This window comes from Gekko japonicus, unplaced genomic scaffold (genome assembly GCF_001447785.1).
Source record: "Gekko japonicus isolate JY-2015 unplaced genomic scaffold, Gekko_japonicus_V1.1 scaffold728, whole genome shotgun sequence".
NCBI lineage: Eukaryota > Metazoa > Chordata > Lepidosauria > Squamata > Gekkonidae > Gekko > Gekko japonicus.
Window position 1 is genome coordinate 186,106 of NW_015163624.1, and position 19,734 is coordinate 205,839.

At 41.5% G+C, this 19,734-nt stretch overlaps 1 protein-coding gene across 1 annotated transcript in view; it reads right to left on the reverse strand.

Annotated features, from left to right (window-relative positions):
* The window catches only part of LOC107107217 (inter-alpha-trypsin inhibitor heavy chain H4-like), a 70,820-nt gene that overhangs the window by 39,256 nt on the left and 11,830 nt on the right, over positions 1–19,734 (reverse strand). Inside the window, exons 7-11 of the mRNA XM_015407477.1 lie at positions 14,027–14,143; positions 12,563–12,731; positions 9,472–9,597; positions 915–1,096; positions 596–778 (exon numbers count right to left, since the gene is read on the reverse strand). Coding sequence (XP_015262963.1) covers positions 596–778; positions 915–1,096; positions 9,472–9,597; positions 12,563–12,731; positions 14,027–14,143 — 777 coding nt within the window. The remainder of the gene's footprint in view (positions 1–595; positions 779–914; positions 1,097–9,471; positions 9,598–12,562; positions 12,732–14,026; positions 14,144–19,734) is intronic.

The window sequence follows — 19,734 nt, forward strand, 5'->3', positions numbered from 1 at the left end:
TTGCAAAACAAACAAACAAACAGCTTCACACATCCCAACTACAACATTTGTGGAAGCAATCAAGCACTGTAAACTTACATTCTAAGCATCTGCCACACCAGGTGGATTTCTTGTGTGGAAAATGTTTAGAATGTCTGTAGACTGCAAAATATTTTGCTGTTTGTGATCTTCATGTAAATAATTACTGAAAAAATGAAAAAGAACACAGAAGCTAATTAATGTTAAGGGGAGAAATTGTTCTTCTCCGGCATTTCAGACCACACCTGTTCTCCAACTGATTTTTCAGAAAACAACCCATTGCAATAGTTTCCCTTTTAACAGAATCGTGAATCTAAGTTTTCAAAATCTTCTATAACACTTCATATGTTTGAAACAGACTTTGTAACAAAGTTCACATGCTAGTGGAGTGTCATTAGCACACACGATTTTATTAGTACATATTTATACAAAATTCCTAAGAATTTTTAAAAATCTTCAAAAGAGAAGCAGAATTATTTGTTATTTTTAAAAGCCTAATCCAAATCAGTTGAAATAATAGTCATTCAACAATTGGCAGCACTTCATGCAAAAGAAGCCATATTTCTTAAATACTTACTGTTTGAGCTTTAATTTCTACAGGGAAAAAATCAAGTTCATTGCCAATCTTCCCAGCTACTACAATCTCGGAGCCATCAAAGAGTAATTTGAAGTTCTTCTGAGTGATTTCCTGTACCCCGTTGTCAAGATAGTTCATTTCAATCTCTTTCATGATGGGAGTAGCTACCTCACGATAAAAGTTCTTCAATAAAACAGAGAGAAGAGGTTATTGTGGCATTAAATCTAACTTACCAGTCATGCTAAACAACTATAAGTAGACCTTAATATATCCCATAGAGTTTACCCTGAGACATGAATTGCTACACATATGACCCTACCTGGAGTTGGAGGGCTGCGTCTGCATCCTCATATATACGCCGAGCAATTCCTCCATTGTCTAATGCCATCTTCTCCAGGAATCTGTAGCTGACATCAAAGCCAAAGCCAAGACAGTAGAGGAAGTACTTCGCATCATTAGTCAGCTTTATGTTTCCTTGAATGGTATGGACATCTGTAACACCTATCAAACAGAAAAGGCAAACATGCTCATGTTGTTGGGTACATTAACTATTGGATTTAATTTGCTGGATTTTTGAATGACTAAGGAGAAGATCACAGATAATACAAATATTAATGAGAGTACAAACACTCGCTGAAAATGTGTTACATTTAGATTGCGCAAATCTTGATTTTTTGTTTGTTTTTTTTATTTGCAGTCAGCCTTTTGCACGGAGACTCAAAGTGAATAACACAGTGTAAGTCAATATGATCAACAGGATGGGACATCCAATAAACAATGCAACTGGGTTTAGATTGCAGAAATCTGAAAATAGGCAGAAATTGGAAACAGAGCTGGAACAAGGCGTAAGCATTTAAACATGACAGATTAAACAATGAAGAAATTATACAGGAGGAGCATACTTATTGCAACAGACAGTATCTACAATAGATATTAGTACAGTCCAGTGTCCCTATCCCTTTACCAAAATATCTTTCTGAACCATTTCAAAGGGTTAGCCATAACATAGAGCCAGGGGTGAGGCTGGAACCAAGACTTTCTCGATCAGAGACACAGCCTTTTATAATCTGACATCTCACGAATTGAGTTTTGCAGAATTTGGTGGGTCAGGCACAGCAGAGCAGAATCTTTTTTTTAATTTAATATAAACGTTTTTATTAGTTTCATAGAAAGATACTACAGAAAGGAAAAAGAGAAGAATAACAAACAGAATAGAAATATCTATTCTATGGATATTATACTTGTACATCCACTGTAGTTATAATGTAATTATAGCATCTAAGTCTTCTACGCTGTGTCTGTAATGTTCTTATTGAGATTCAAAATTTAAGTTCTCCAAGATAATTTTGCATCCAATTAAAAAATCTCACCCATTTTGTTTCAAATCTCCCTTCTTGTTTTTCATGTAATTGTAAAGTTAATTTGTCCATTTCTGCTGCATCTAAAAGCCGAAAAATTAGTTCTTCCTTTGTGTGTGCCTCTTCTTTTTTCCATTGTTTTGCATATAAAATTCTAGCTGTGGTTACAACTTGTATAATCATATATACATCTTGTATGTTAAAATTTTGCGGGACAATGTTTAATAAAAACAATTCTGGTATAAATGGTACATTTGTGTCAAGTATTTTTGTAGTTTCTCATGTATCCATATCCAATATTTCTTAACAACACCACATGTCCACCACATATGGTAAAAAGAGCCAGTTTTTCGGTACATTTCCAACAAACGTTTGACATATTTGGATACCATTTAGCTAAGTTTTCAGGTGTCATGTACCATCTATAAAACATTATATATATATATTTATAAAGCTTTGGTGAGCTTTATATTAACTTTCCATACCTTTTCCCATTGTTCTAATTGTATTTTATGACCTATATTTTGTGCCCATTTAAACATTGCTTCTTTTACCACCTCATCTTGCATTTTCGTTTCTAATAACAACTTATAAAATAGTTTTATATGTTTCCCTTCAACACACCACAGAATTTTGTCTATTTCTACAGGTACATCACAGAATCCCATAGTTTGATTTGGGAGCTCTCGGGTACGGTGGTACCCGAGTAGACCCCTCATCGCTCCATAGCAGGGATCAGGAAGGGAGCACTCATGGGCAGCCATTGAGCGTGGAGGCGCGATACACCAACTTTCAGAGCTATACCCCAAGTAGACAATCTCAGCTATCAACTTTAATCTACCTGCTGTGAGTAACTGGATAGCAGAGCAGAATCTGAACTGGTGAAAGCCAGCAGATTCAGTGATGAGGTTAATGGCCCTCTACTGACTTTTAAGAAATAAATTTGAATGCAGATTTACTGTTTTGACCAATAAAATGGTGCTTCCTTGGTCATTTTAGGTGATTTTGGACATATGACAAAAATATGAACTATTTTTGCATCTCCAGTGCACTTTACATCTCACAGATCTTTGGAAGGCATTCTTTGGATGCTCATTAGAGTCTACAAAAGTCTGGAAGGCATTCTTTGGATGCTCATTAGAGGCTACATTAATCCCCATTATTTTGCTCTGCTAGCTACTGACCCCTTCCCCCAAAACGGTGCTTGTCACAGTGGCAAGATATTTAGCTGTTCCTTTACCATTGCCTTCAACCCAAATTAGCTCATAAACCCCAGTTCAATTTGATTTTCTCTTGTTTTCCCTTTTTCAGGTGTCTCTATTGTGAACAATCTACAAGCTGAAGAGAGAACTTCCGGTTGTCTTGTCATGTGGTACAACATATTCCAAACATCTAGAATTGTATCCAAGAATATAAAACTGATGCTGATAGGCTACATTCCATCTATTTGGAATGTAAGAAAAAACAGACTTAGAGCAGCTTCAGGTACAAAAGGGCTGGCACTGTCATAGTCAGCTTTCCCCACAAGCAAGCAAAGGAAATAATTTACTTTGAAGGCCCAAACTAGCATAGGGTAATTTAATTTGACCCCAAGAACAGACCCACATGCACAAAAGAGGATTTCTCCCCCAAACTGTACCTCCACCTCCAGCCCAAGGACAACAGGATCAGGAAAAATATGATTTAATCTCCCCACCCCCACTCTCCACTCTCTTCTTCCCCTCTCTTCCCTCACTCCAGCCTAAAAGCCTCTAAAAATACCATCCCACACTACCCATTCCTACTTTATGTTGCCTGCCAGAGGATTCTTTTTAATGGCATTGTGCCAGTAGTGCAATGGCACTTCTGGTGAATACTGGAAGTGACATCACGTTGCCAGCATGACGACAAGGCGATGCTCTAGGATTGGGGCAAAACTTCATGGTTTTACCAGGAAGTTTTGCCCAAATCCTAGAGTGTCAACTTGTTTTCATGACAGCATTGTAACATCACTTCCAGTATTTGCTAGAAGTGATGTTGCTTCCCTACGGTGGTGCCATTTCCCCTGTTCCTGTGGTCTCCACCATCCCAGTGGCAACCCTAATCCCATAGCATCATGCTGCTCCAACTTCCCTATTTTTATCTCCTCCTCAGCATTGGAATCTCACAGCCCTCCTCCTCCCTGGGCACTTCTGCAGCCTAGCAACTTTCCCTCACTCCCATCCTCTGCAACCTCCTATGTAGCCCCCTGGATTCAGTCCCACTCCCAGATGTTTTCTCGGTGCCTACATTCCTTGTGTGTTTCTGTCCTCCCTTATCTCAGCAGCTCCTTCCTCTTGTTCTTGCCAGGACCTACCACACTCCCCTCCCGAGGTTGGGTTCCCCAAAAGAGAATTAGAAGAGGGTGGAACTTTACTGTAAAATAAGGGAACAATCACATTGGGATTAAGATCACCATTATTACATTTTTGAACTGCCATTGATTAATGGATGTCTTTACTTTCCTTCCTTGATCTATTCACTTATTAATCAATAAAGTTTACTGGGCTGGACTTGGATTCAGCAGCAGATTCAGTCAAAGGAGCTCTTGCTTAGCTCCAGACAATGCTGCCAAGATGCCAGACTCAGGGCTTCCAGCCCCCTGCCTTGTAGGGTCAGATCATGGACTATCCATCCTCCAGGTTGTCCCCCTACCCACCCACCCGGCAGGAGTGACAGAGATGGCAGGCCTAGAGATGTAAAATTTCTGGTTTCGGGGGGAAACGGAAATTTTCGGAAAAATTGAAAAAAATGCTACATTAGCATTTCTTTTGTCTTTTCTAGATTGAAAGTCATTCTGTTACTTTAGGAACATAAAATATGACTATGGACATTTTTATTTGGCATGAAATTATCACAACTAGCATATTAAAAACATAGTGTATCTAAACAATTATTACAAACAGAATACCCACCCACATGCAAAAACAAAACTGAAACCCTTTTCTTTTCTTCTGACAATAGCACCTCCTAAAGGAAGAAATGCATCTTGTTCTTGCATTGGAGAGTTCAGTTTGTAACCTAGGACTTGCTTGTCCTCAGTGCACAGAAGTTAGATCAATCTGATACCATATATGTATATTTTAGAAATGATTTGGAAAATATTTGAACACCTTGTCTTAAAATATTTTATTCATCATGTTAAAATAAAACGTTCCATAATCATTTTTTCCCCTTTTCTTTTCTTTTTTCAATTTTTCCAATTTTTCAGAAAAAAACAAAAAATCTTCAGGAAAAAACCCCAGTTTTTTTCCGAATTTTCCCGTTTTTTTCCGGGGCCTTCACATCTCTAGGCAGGCCTGCGAGGAAGCAACTCAGCAACAACAAAGCACCAGGCTGGCAGCCTGTGTTCCACCGACCGAGCCAGATCACTTCCTAAATGCATACAATGCTTCACAGAATCAGGGCTCAGTCAAGCCTTGGCCAAGTCAAGGCCAGGAAGAGGTTCTCCGGGATATTTAGGCCCTGGGCTAAACAGAGAGCCTTGCTGGTGCAACTAGTTCATAAGGACAGCATGCTTCTGTGCTAGCTGGGAGCACCCAGCTACTGAGACTGCAACTAACCTCAGTGCTTTTTAATATGTGGTCTCCAGCTAGTAACCTTTTCCATGTTCTTTTATTGGCTTAGCTTGCTGTATCCAAAAGTGTCCTGCATTTACTCTTTGAGCTATGCCCTGTAGTGATAAAGCTGTTTAGCTAAGAAGTGTTGCATGGCTTCCATACCCATGTCCAAGACTGCTCACCAGACACTACTATAAACCCTGGGCATCATACATCAGGACATACTGGGAATGAGGACAATTAAGGGGGGGGAGCCAGGGGAGTGGCAGGCTATCAAAGGAGAATTCCAACATCCCAAAGACACTTTTCTGTCCGTTTTCTAGTAGGGCTGCGTGCCAGCAAGGGGATCTCACTGGAGGGACAGGGAAGAAAGCATTACAAGCCTTTACACTTTCAACTCCTTTGGGGAAGGTGTGTGTCAACGTTTACACGGGTCTAAACAACCCCTGTCATCGGTCAGGGTGTGCATTTCTGGGGATGCCTTCATGTGCCAGCCTCAGCTGTTGGGTGACAATCTCCCAAGCATTTTTATTTGTAAATGGCAGCCATAAGTGGCTTCAGTTTCAGCTGAGACTGAGGAGCGGGAGGGGGGATTTTAAACCACTTCCTCCTGTGTCATCTTCCTGACCTCAAACATCTCCACAGAGGTGCAATGTAACATCCAGGCAACATACAAGCAAACAGCAGCTTCACACCATGTTTGAGGCTGTAAAAATGGGTTGAGGAGAAGATGACCTCAGATCATCCAGCATCTCACCTGTAAACCAGACATACACCACGGAGTCACTGTTAGGGGACTTAGAAGACTGTAAACTCTGCTTAGGACTGCACTTAAGGAATGCTTAGACAAGGTCTTCTGGTTTTGGCTCTCTTAATGGCGGCTGCATTTTCCCGGATCGGAGGGGTTGCGATGGTACGCATCCTCCCCCCCCCAGAGCCCTTGTGTTGGGCTCCTAGCCATAGGGCGCTTGGAGGGCCCTTCCTCCGGTAAATGGCTGGTGAAGGGGGGCTGATCCCTGCTCCGACAGTCTCACCACTGATTTCCACAATGGACGCGGGGATGCACACGGGGACAAGCGCTTGGTGGCTGGGCGAGCTAATTACGAAAGGCAAGTTCTACACTGAAATGTGAGTGAATGCATAAGCGAAGACACCAGAAAGTAAGCTGAAAGCCTCCCCTTAACAAATCGGCATGGGGGGACTCCCCCTCAAAAAGAAAAAAACTGAACTGATAAATGAAGTTATAAGGGGCGGATTGCAAAACTGAATTATACTATAATAATGAACTTTTGAGAACTTACCAAAAATTTTTAAAGGATCTTGAGACTTTGATAACTTTTTCTAAAAAGTAAACAATTCTCAAACATGGCGCCTCCGAGGAGGGAGGAGAAGGACAAGCAACCAAAACTGAAGTTCCCTGCCGGAACTGCCAGCCCAGCGAGTTCTGTTCCTAGACAGGACACTACCATAGACTTCCAAAGTATGCTGACTGAGGCTCTGCGCCCTCTGCTGGAACAAATGGCATCGCTCCATAGGACGTTTGATGCACAACAAAGCCAGTTAAATGAAACTAATAAAAAGACAGAGAAAATGGAGCAAGAGCTCAAAGAAGTGCATGCCAACACCCAGAAGCTTAAAAAACAAATGCAGGTGATGGAGAAAAAGAGAGCAACTGACAAAGCTCAACTTTTACAGCTGCAAATTGAAAAGGCAAACTATGTCTTAAGATTTCAGGGGGTCCCTGAAGCAAAAGGAGAAGACTTGAAGTAGACTATGTGTGATGCATTGGGTCCGGTTGCAGGTTCAAAAGCGAATTTCTTACAAAACGAAATAGATACGATCTATAGGTCGTATTCTGACTACATAAAAAAGAATAATCTGCCCAGTGAGATTGTGGTGAGATTCTCCAGGAGACAATTTATGAGAACTTACCAAATTTTTTTAAAGGATCTTGACACTTTGATAACTTTTTCTAAAAAGTAAACAATTCTCAAACATGGCACCTTCGAGGAGGGAGGAGAAGGACAAGCAACCGAAACTGAAGTTCCCTGCCGGAACTGCCAGCCCAGCGAGTTCTGTTCCTAGACAGGACACTACCATAGACTTCCAAAGTATGCTGACTGAGGCTCTGCGCCCTCTGCTGGAACAAATGGCATTGCTCCATAAGAAGTTCGATGCACAACAAAGCCAGTTAAATTAAACTACTAAAAAGACAGAGAAAATGGAGCAAGAGCTCAAGAAGTGCATGCCAACATCCAGAAGCTTAAAAAACAAATGCAGGTGATGGAGAAAAAGAGAGCAACTGACGAAGCTCAACTTTTACAGCTGCAAATGGAAAAGGCAACCTATGTCTTAAGATTCCAGAGGGTCCCTGAAGCAAAAGGAGAAGACTTGAAGTAGACTATGTGTGATGCATTGGGTCCGCTTGCAGGTTCAAAAGCGAATTTCTTACAAAATGAAATAGATACGATCTATAGGTCGTATTCTGACTACACAAGAAAGAATAATCTGCCCGGCGAGATTGTGGTGAGATTCTCCAGGAGACAAGTAAGAGACCAAATATTGAAAGCAACAAAATGGAGCCACCATGAAAATCAAAGACAAAGAAATAAAAGTTTTGAAGGACATTGAAGTAAGGAAGAAGGAAAGAAATTCAGAGACTTGGTGCTGTTCCTACAGAAAAACAATGTCCCCTACAGATGGAGTGTTCCTGAATGCATGCTCTTCAAATTTAAAGATAAGAAAGAAAAAATTGACTCTGTTGTAAAGGCACGCGAATTTCTACATCAACATGCCGGTCCAGCAGGTGAAGAGGATAAAGATGAAGATGGCTGCAGCAAGGGAAGTGAAGAAGAAGGTGTACTGGCACCTTCTGATGAGGACTCAGCTTCTGATCGTGGGGTGGCTGCCCCTAAACTAAGCTATCGATTGAGAAACAAAAATGAGAAAAATGAGTTATGATTGCACTCTAGATTCTGCTTTAAATGAATTTAAATCATTTCTTTATAGAGCTCTTTATACAGTCCATTTTGTTGGAGATTCTAGTACAAGCATTAAGAAGTGTACTCACTCAGTGTAGCAAAGTATAATCTTATTTAACCATAAGCTAATTTTGTAAGCATTGTGAATGACCACCATCTCTTGGGTTTTTAGTGGTTTTTCTTTACTTTCACCTGTAGTTTGTAGTTACCTTCCCTTGTTTCTTGGTAGTTTATAGAAAATGCAATTAAAAAATCCCCTACGGGGGGACAAAAATAAAATAAAAGGAATGTTCAGACATTAGAATCAATGGACCTAGCAGCACAGGAAGTAGCAGCAAATTAAAATCAAGGTATGAATGAAATACATGGGGACATGCTGGGAGTAAGGAGGAAAGATCTTATTGAAGATCAAGTGTTATTCCCTACCTCATAGTCATCTCTCACTTTCAACCCCACCCCTTTTTAAATGGCCTCTTTCTCATAGATATGGTGACTGACTGTGTAGAAGACTTGTAAAAATGGTTTTAAATGAGGAGGAGGAGAAGAAGAAATTGGGTTTATACCCCGCCCTTCACTACCCAAAGAGCGGCTTACAAACTCCTTTCCCTTCCCCTCCCCACAACAGACACTCTGTGAGGTAGGTGGGGCTGAGAGAGCTCTCCTAAGAACTGTCCTTGAGAGAACAGCTCTGACAGAACTATAGCATGCCCAAGGTCATCCAGCCAGGTGCAAGTGGAGGAGTGGGGAGTCAAACCTGGTGAGGAGGAAATTCTTATCAAAAGTCTGGAATTACATGAACTGTGCACAGGGAGAGAGGGAGGCTAGGGAATGAAAAAGCACACATTTGATAAGTTCTTTAAAATTGTATTGTCTGACATAACTATATAATAAAAATCATACCAAATATAAATAACCCCCCCACACACATACACTGTGTTACCTTGCTGTTGCTAACTTACCAACAGTGGGTTGACCATCTGTCAGCAAAATTATCATCGAAATGCTTTGCTCTGGCAGTAACTCAGCAGTGGTGGCCTCATCCAGTGCATGTATTGCGGCCAGGAGAGCACCATTGATATCTGTTGCTGTAACAGTAAGGAAGACCTGATGACAAATTTGATATCACAGACAACAGGACTGGTTTCATTCCTTTGGAATCTTTCAAGTGAGGAGACTTCAAATACATGGGGGAAAGTGGACAAATACATGGGAAAAGCTGGGAGGTTTTGTCTAGCCATATATTGAAGCAAAACAAAAAACATGTAAACCAGGGCTGATTCCACATGGAAGTTTACTCCATTTCAGCAGCTCCAGTCATGTGCATTTCCTTTCATTTGTTAGTTTCTACATGATGTCATCCTCCATAAGAACATAACATAAGAACATAAGAGACGCCAATGTTGGATCAGGCCAAAGGCCCATCCAGTCCAACACTCTGTGTCACACAGTGGCCAGAAATACCAGGTGCCATCAGGAGGTCCACCAGTGGGGCCAGGATGGACCTCTGCTCCATATGCTTATCTAATTCCCTTTTGAAGCCGTCCATGCTTGTAGCACCCACCACTTCCTGTGGCAGTGAATTCCATGTGTTAATCACTCTTTGGGTGAAGAAGTACTTCCTTTTATCCGTTCTAACCCGACCGCTCAGCAATTTCATGGAGTGCCCACGGGTTCTTGTATTGTGAGAAAGGGAGAAAAGTACCTCTTTCTCTACCTGCTCTTTCCCATGCATAATCTTATAAACCTCAATCATGTCACCCCTCAGTCGTCGTTTCTCCAAGCTAAAGAGCCCTAAGCGCTTTAACCTTTCCTCATAGGGAAAGTGTTCCAACCCTTTTATCATTCGAGTTGCTCTTTTCTGCACTTTTTCCAAAGCTATAATATCCTTTTTAAGGTGTGGTGACCAGAATTGCACACAGTATTCCAGATGAGGTCGCACCATTGATTTATATAGGGGCATTATGATATTGGCTGATCTGTTTACAATACCCTTCCTAATAATCCCCAGCATAGCATTGGCCTTCTTTATTGCAGTCACACACTGTCTCGACATTTTCAGTGAGTTATCTACTACAACTCCAAGATCTCTCTCTTGATCTGTCTCTGCCAGTTCAGACCCCATCAATGTGTATTTATATTTAGGATTTTTGGCTCCAATGTGCATCACCTTGCACTTGGCCACATTGAACCCCATTTGCCATGTTGACGCCCACTCGCCCATCTTTGACAGATCCCTTTGGAGTGCCTCACAATCCTCACTGGTTTTCACCACCCTGAACAACTTCGTATCATCTGCAAATTTAGCCACTTCACTGCTTACTCCCAACTCCAAATCATTAATGAACAAGTTAAAAAGCAGTGGACCAAGTACTGATCCCTGCGGTACCCCACTGCTTACCCCCCTCCACTGAGAGAACTGCCCATTTATACTCACTCTCTGTTTTCTATTAATTAGCCAGTTTTTGATTTTTGAGCTTACTTAGGAGCCTTTGATGAGGAACTTTATCAAAAGCTTTCTGGAAGTCAAGGTAAACAATATCTATTGGATCCCCCTTGTCCACATGTTTGTTCATCCCCTCAAAGAACACTAACAGGTTAGTGAGACAAGATCTTCCCTTACAGAACCCATGCTGAGACTGCCTCAATAGGTTTTGTTCATCTATGTGCCTACTAATTCTTTCCTTAATAATGGAATTATTAATAATGGAATTAATAATGGAATAATTCCTCCATTCCTGCACGAACTGTAAACAGCCTGTTTTTGCCAAGAACTCCACTTTTATCACACCTGGAAAAATAGAAGATCCTTCCCAGCATGGCATTATTGGGATGATGTTTCTGAATGAAAGGAAACGTCCCCTTTCTCTGCACTTTCAGTGAACTGCTTTGCTGTCATTGCTCACACCAACAAAACTGAGATTTGTGTATTGGTGTGTGTGTGTGTTTGAGGACAATATCACTGTGCTGTTACTACATTAAGACAATGTAAGTGGCAAATGTTTTTGCCTGCTCTCCTGATTAGCATTTGAAAACTTCCAGCAGTGCTCTCTCCCCTTCCTCCCCCTCCTCCCTGGCAGTGGGAGGCCCATTAGATGAGGGATCAGCTGGGAGTTGGCTTCTGATCTTCTGCTGGGGATATTTTATTCAGCACCAAGCAAAGTTTTTTGGAGAAGCAGAATCAGGAGCTGACTGCCAGGTGATCACTGGGGTAAAAACCAGAACTTGGGTTCTTCTGATCTTCCATCCTGGAAACTTTGCTGCGTTCCAGGCTTTCTGAGATGCAGCAAATTTAGCAGAGTGGTGGTGGTGATCAAAAGCCCAGCTGATTTCCCTTTTCTTCTTCCCATCCATACTGTCAGCTGGAGCCAGGGCCGGATTTAGACTTGCTGAGGCCCTAAGCTATACAAAACCCAGAGGCCCCCTACTGTTTTAAATTACATCAGCTGGTCTCAGAAAAATTTAAAATATATATGCCTTTTTAATATTTGAAATCATTTTTTATATTGTGTTTTTATTCGAGGCCCCAGCAGATTGCGAGGCCCTAAGCTGTAGCTTATTTAGCTTATGCGTAAATCCGGCACTGCCTGGAGCTCTCAAGACAAGGAGGAGATTTCACGGGAGATTCTTTTCTCCTCATCCCAAGTTGTTGGCTTTGATTGCAGAAGAAAGGAAAGAAACTATCTCTTTTGCTTCTGAACGGGAAGATAAAAAGCATTGCTTCTGTACCCACCCACCCCGGCCCTGCTTAGACAGAAGGAAGAGACATTATGCTTTTCTCCTGTCCCTTTTGCACAGGGGAACCAGAAGCTCATGCCTACTTGGCTTCTGATCTCCAACTTCAGTGTATGGCTATGTTTCTGACCTAGCTCAGAGCTGATCACCCAAACACCTTTGAGTCAGCTTCTTCCCAACAGCCACCTGCAAACTTGTTCAATAGTTGTTTAAGTTGCTCGATGCAGGCTGAACAGTCTGATCATGAGTGTTGTTGAACAGGAAATGTCAATGGCTGAACAGGTTTGCTATGAAATTTGAAGGACCCTTAAGTTTTACCTCCTTGGGCTCTAATGGTCCTAACATATTGTTTAGCCAGCTCCACATTCTCTTTTGTAGCTGGCAACAGAGTTGGCTTCCATGCAGCGATATTGCTACTAAAGATTATTAAATTAAAGAGGTCTTCAGGATTCAGGTCTTCCAAAATTTTTTGTATGGCTTCTTTGGTCTGTAAAATAAGTGAATATTACATAATATTCAAGCACATAATATCCAAGCATATATTTAGAGTCAACAGCCAAAGCCTAAAATAAAACCTGCAGCGCTCAGGCCTAATATGCAATACATGGAGTACATCCAATAATCCATCAGTGGAAGGAGTAAAAAATTTTCCCTTCCTGCCAGCAGTCACCGCAAACCTCTGGAATGCTGATTTCTGGGCTCAGACAACCTGTGTGAATAATTTGCCACGTGGGTTAGGGACTGCAGTGAGGAGGAATGGGCAAAATGGCCCTTCCTCCTTCTTCTGCAAGTGCAACTCCACTGAATTAAGGCACCCACCCAACCCACAATGGTTTTCCTGCACACGGTCCTGCAACTCCAGGAATCAGCTTTCTGGAGATCAGAAGTGATGGCTGGGACAAGGGGAGCATGGCCAAAGCCCACCTTCTGTTGATGCACTGCTGTGTTGTTTCTTATATGTGTAAGAGTTTTCTGTATAGGAAAATTATAATTTATGAACACAGTTGTCAAGTCTGGGTTGGGAAATTCCTGGAGATTTAGGGGTGGTGCCTGGGAAGGGCAGGTTTTTTGGGGTGGGGAGGGGAGGGACCTCAGCAGGGTACAATGCTGTAGAGTACACCCACAAAAGCAGCCATTTTCTCCAAGGGAATGGGTCTCTCTGGAGATTAGTAATAATTCTGGGAGATCTCCAGAGTCCAGGCCCCACCAGGAGGATGGCAACCCTATGCTTGAAGCAAGTTTATAGGTGACTAACTTTTTACATGATAGGTCACAGAACATAAAATAAACAGCTTCTGCAGTGTGAATTTCACTTTGGGTCAAGTTCATGACTCAGAACTACTATCAGACTTTGTTGTGAGATAATTACCTGTTATCCATCCTGAAATGTCTTTTGTGATGTCCATAAAAAACATGACAAATTATGTTAACCCCTGTCCTATGATAAGCATACTCTTATCTCTATCAAATGACTAACGGGATAAAGATGTGATATTTTCTGCAGACATGGAGGTGGAAACATGAGGTTTTCTGCGCAGGCAAATTTAAGAAAAGAAATAGGGCAGCAATTCAGACAGTGTGCCAGTGTGCCTACTGACCCTATTGGTTCCCCCACTACTAGGGTTACAACAGTGGAGACAACAACAACAGTAATAATAATAGCCCTAAAATGAGATTATTGCTCTTTGTGGAGTTTAGATAGCCCTCAACAATTTTAAATGATAAACAATATTAATACAGTGAATGAATTCCAGAAAATTGTCTACTTTGAGAAAAAATTACCTGCTGAATTTTCTTGCCACTCATAGATCCACTATTATCTATGACGAAAACAATATTTTTGGGAAACACAGGTATTTCACTGGGTGCAAAATAATGCACAAAATATCCGTTGACAATCTGAAACAAAAAAGAACTTTTCATTATATATGGTATATATTTCAACATGACAGTGGATAAAATAACTAAAACAAAATAATCTAGGATATATAATTCAGGGTACAATCTTCAAGCCTGTTGGTAAACTGCTATGCTGGCATAATTTAGAGATATGAATACATAGGGTTGCCAAATCTCTTCTGCCTGGGAGCAGGGGGCTCCCGGCCAGCGTCTGGGAGCGTGCGCGCGTCACCTGGAAGTGATGTCACACGCTGGGGGCGGGGCCACGGCCCTTTGAGGGGAAAACAAAGAGTTTCCCCCTCAAATGGCAGCAATTTTCTTTAATGAGTGAATTTTTCAACAAAAATTAATGGCGTTTTTAAAGTGTTTGTTATGAAAATAAGGCTATCTTAGTGACAGAAACAGAATCATAAGCCAGTGGATTGAAGTACTTAACCTTAGAATGGAGCATGCTCAGTGTTGCAGCTTCCCCTAAAGTGGGCTGGTTGTTCCCAGCAGCCTAGCAGTTCAGCCTGGCCCAGGAAGAAGTAACAGCACCATAAGGGTGGGGAAAGGCCTGCACAGATCTTGTTGTTTCAAGGCCTGCTCTGGATTATTGCAGGTAAATTATTAATATTTAGAACTCTTGCAATACATGTTTTTAGTATTCTGTTTGTTAAAGATTCTGAGGAGTTTGGCCAGGCCCAGGAAGAAGCTGCACCATAAGGGGAGGGAAAGGCCTGCACAGATCTTGTTGTTTCAAGTAGGGTTGCCAAGTGTACTTACCCTTGGCAGCAGGAGAGCCTTGCCAGTCTCCAGGAGCTCTTCCAGGATGCGTGTGCTATGTTGCTAACGTTGGGGGCGTGGCCCAGATAGTTGGGGGGAAACCATATGGTTTCCCCCCGATGACCTGGGCCACGCCCCAAACGTGAGTGATGTGGCTGCGTCACCTCTGGTGATGCAGCTTTGGGGGGCGGAGTCCCCCCGGGGCCCAATTCCGCCGCGGCAGAAATTTGGCCTCCAAAGCGGGGGGTTTCCCCGCCCCCCCGCCCCCCGCCCCCACTTGGCAGCCCTAGTTTCAATGCCTGCTTTGGATTACTGCAAGTAAATGTTGGTAAACTGTGCAAGTATTAGAGATCTTTTAAAACAAAGGTGAAGTGGGATTCAGGATCCAAGTGAGAAGAACTGCAGCCTCCCAGATGCAGCCTGGAAATCTTATCTGATGTTCCAATATTGTGAGGTTAACCTGGAATTAAAATATATGTATTACTTATGTGTTTAGACTTTTTGTACTGTGCATCTTTGTGGATGCTGAAGATATTTGTAGCCAATAATATCCTAAAAAGCCTTGCTATGAAGTAATAGCAACTGGACTGGGATGAACAAGGAATCCTATGAAAACCTCCATGAATTTGTTTATATAGTTTATTGTAATGTTAAATTGCATCTATTTCATTGCCTCTTTTATGTTTGTGTTTAAGTGTGTTATTCATAAATACATGTAGTTGCAATAGAACTAATAATAATAACAACTTTATGGCTGTAATGGTAGCGGTCAAAACCCCAAGAGGAATAGCAATGAGTTCCAGAAAGTGAGTTCAAGAAAATACTTAAGTGGACACCAAAAACGCAAACCTCAAGGAGAAACGATCTGATAAAATTTCTAAATGTCAAAAATTATCAAACTATTTTACAATGTCAAGTCAAACTTTGTCAACACCTACAGCTGAAACAAGCCAAGCAAGCACCAGTGAAGCCAGTGATGGTGCACAAACCACAGGAGCTCTTTCTAGCAATCATCAGCCCACTGTTGACACTTTTGGTACAGATGGCAATCACAGTGGCCAACATGAGAGTACCACAGAACAAGAAGAGACAGAGCAGAAACAGGAAGCAAATTCAGTGATTTCAAAGAATACAGTGACCTCACAAACTGGCCCATAACAGTTGATAATGATTTTATACAGAATTGTTTAATGCAAGACATCAGTTTTTTTTCCCTTCAAAAAAACAAAAACAAAACCAGATGATGTATATACCAAATCCAGCAAGGTTTACAAGGAGCAAAACAGAAGTTTCTCAAACAAATACTTTGAAAAGAGATTGGAAAATGGTCAGACTGTGATAAGATCCTGGTTAGTTTACTCAAAGAGCAAAGGCTGTATATACTGTTTTGCTTGCAAACTCTTTTCTAAGTGCCAAACATTACTCACAACAGGTGGGTTTTCTGACTGGATGAATGTACTCAGAACTCTGGAGAATCATGAAGACAGCATGGAACATAAGAGGGCGATGTTGTGTTGGATAACAAGAAAGTCAAATAAAAACACTGTGGATCAGCAACTTGAAGAACAGCTGAGAAAAAAACATACAGTACTGTTTTGAAGTACTGAAAAGAGTTGTAGCTGTTATAAAGTTTTTATGTGAAAGAGGTTTAGCATTTAGAGGTCATGAGGAGAAGTGGGGCTCACCAAATAATGGAAACTTCATGGGGGCCATTGAACTTATTACAGAGTTTGATCCATTTTTACATGAGCATCTTGAGAAATGTAAAAATGAAAAAGTAAATGTTACCTATCCAAAACCGAGTATGAAGAACTGATAGAAGTCATGGGGAAACATGTGCAAGATGAAACTGTGACTCAAATCAACAATCTAGACATCAAATCTATATATCTAATAGCCAACAGATGGCGCCGTGCGGATACTTAGTCCCAGGAAAAGGAAGCTCGCTCTGCCTCAGAAGCTGCTCCTACTTACTCAGTACACTTCCTGTATCTGCACAAAAATGCAAAAACTAAGAAAATCGCTCCAGGGATTGCTGAATTCCCCCCAAAACCCTTTGAAATGGGCTCTGCAGGGATCTGCTTCAGACACCAACTGTGAGAGAGAGGTTAGAACGTTCGGGGGGGGGGAAGAGGCTTCTAACCGGCTCTGTGAGTCAAAGGGTGTGGGGGAAGGGCCCTTTTCCAGGCCTCCTTTGGCCTTTCAGGGAGGGAGGGAGCCTTGGGGCCTGGCCTGGGGAGTCCCTAGAGGTTTTGAGGTGGGATTGGGGAAGGGAGAGGTCTCAGCTGGGTATAATGCCACAGAGTCCACCTATTCTGGGCAAACATAAGCTGTCAGTTGAAAATATCTGTGGTCAGACCTATGATAATGCATCCAACCTGAAGGGCTCAGAGAAAGGGCTGCAAGCACTCTTTAAAAACATTAACAGGTATGCAGACTATGTACCATGTGCAGCCCATTCACTCAGCCTTGTTGGAGTAAAGGCAGTGTCTACTGTGCCTGAAGTTGTTGACTATTTTGGCATTTTGCAGGAGCTGTATGTTTGCTTTTCTGGATCTCCACAAAGATGGGGAATTTTAAACACACATGGCAATCTAGATTTTTCCCTAAAGAGCTTAAGTGTAACTAGATGGTCTGCATAATATGAAGCAGTCCGGGCAATTAAAAATGGATATACAGGTATTTTACAAATTCTCAAACAGATTTTTGAAGACTCAGAAGAGAAGCCTAAATGTAAATGAGACGCAAAGAATTTATACCACAAGCTAGTAAAGTTGGAATATGCTATTTTAATAGCTGTTTGGGAAGAAGTTATTGAGCGTTTCAACAAAACAAGCAAGAAATGGCAAACTCCTGGTTTTGATGTATTTGAAGGTTGTTGTTATCTTTAATTTCATTTGTTAAAGAACTCCAAGAAAATTCAGCTGATCGAATTGTACACTATGAATCAGAAGCAAAAGGTTTGTGTAAAGATATTATCTCAAGTTATTCTGATGCTTCCAAATGCATGGTTACAAAGGAATTTTCAGATGGAACAAGTGGAAGGGCTTCTTTGAAAGGAGCTGAAAAATTTAGGATAGAAGTTCTAAATCAACTCTATGACTGCTTGGTAATCCAGTTAGACAAGAGGATTGACCCATATGAGCAGATTGAAAAAAGGTTCAAGTTCCTCTCAGAATTGGTGAACAACTGAAATTGATGAGGACAATATTAAACTTATAATATTGTATTACAAAGATGATATTGACCATAAATTAGTAAACGAGTGTTACCAGTTCAAAGAATATTTACACCTGAGGAAATCCCAGAACACAGAAGAAAACATGCCATCTAAAATGCAAAACGCAGAAGTTTTTCAGCTTATTTATGAGCAACACCTGATTGAAGTGTTCCCTAATATTACTACTGTGCTTAACCTGTACTTGACAGTGCCTATCACAAGCTGTGAAGCAGAAAGAAATTTCTCAAAGCTTTCCTTTATAAAGAACAAATTTTGATCTACCATGACTAAAGAGAGCTTAAATTCTTTATGCATATTGTTTGTAGAAAATGGCATTGCAAGGAAGCTCTCATATGACAAAACTGTATGTGAATGTGTTGCTAGAAAAAACATGTCGTATGTATTCTCATGTGGTCTTTGCTATGTTTTATTTCATCATTCTATGATGCATCATGCATGTATACGTTTCCCTAATTTTCATCCCCCATAACTTGAAAACTATAAGGCATAGCCTAGGAAATTTTTATTCACACAAGTGATTTTGACATGTAAGATAAACTTTTAAAATCAAATCTGCGATATAGTAGTTAATTTAAAAATAATAATGTGGTGGTCTGCCATGGAATAACTGCATTGAAGAAGATAACAGCAGTTACCCAGACCTCCTTGCTGGTGGGAAGGGGCTCACTGTATGGCTTATTTTCAAGGGCTCCACCCCAACACCCTGTTTTCTGCCATTTGAGTCTTGAGATCCTTGCAAGGGCAGGAAGGCCCTTTGGACCTTGTTGGATGTTGCCCTATTGTTGCTGGTTGCAAAGGGCCCCCCATAACAATTCAAGCTTCAGGCCCCAAAAATGTAGCTCCGTCCCTGGGTGGATTGCCATTGCATTCCTCTGCAAAGTCTTCCAGTAAATTCTGGTCACCACACCTTAAAAAGGATATTAAAGCTTTGGGGGAAGTGCAGAAAAGGGCGACTCGAACGATAAAACGGTTGGAACACTTTCCATATGAAGAAATGTTAAAGCACTTGTGGCTCTTTAGCTTGGAGAAACGACGGTTGAGGGGTGACATGATTGAGGTTTATAAGATTATGCATGGGATGGAGCAGGTAGAGAAAGGGGTACTTTTCTCCCTTTCTCACAATACAAGAACTCGTGGGCACTCCATGAAATTGCTGAGCGGTCAGGTTAGAACAGATAAAAGGAAGTACTTCTTCACCCAAAGAGTGATTAACACATGGAATTCACTGCCACAGGAGGTGGCGGCGGCCACAAGCATGGATGGCTTCAAGAGGGAATTAGATAAGCATATGGAGCAGAGGTCCATCAGTCGCTATTAGCCACAAGGTATAGATAGGGGCTCCGGGGCAAGTGATGCTCTGCATTCTTGGTGCTTGGGGGGGGGTCAATAGTGGGAGGGCTCCTAGTGGCCCCACTGGTGGACCTCCTGATGGCACCTGGTATTTCTGGCCACTGTGTGACACAGAGTGTTGAACTTGATGGGCCTTTGGCCTGATCCAACATTGACTTCTCTTATGTTCTTCCCTGGTGGTCTCCCAACAAAGTACCAACCCTACTTAGCTTCTGAGATCTCACAAGATCAGACT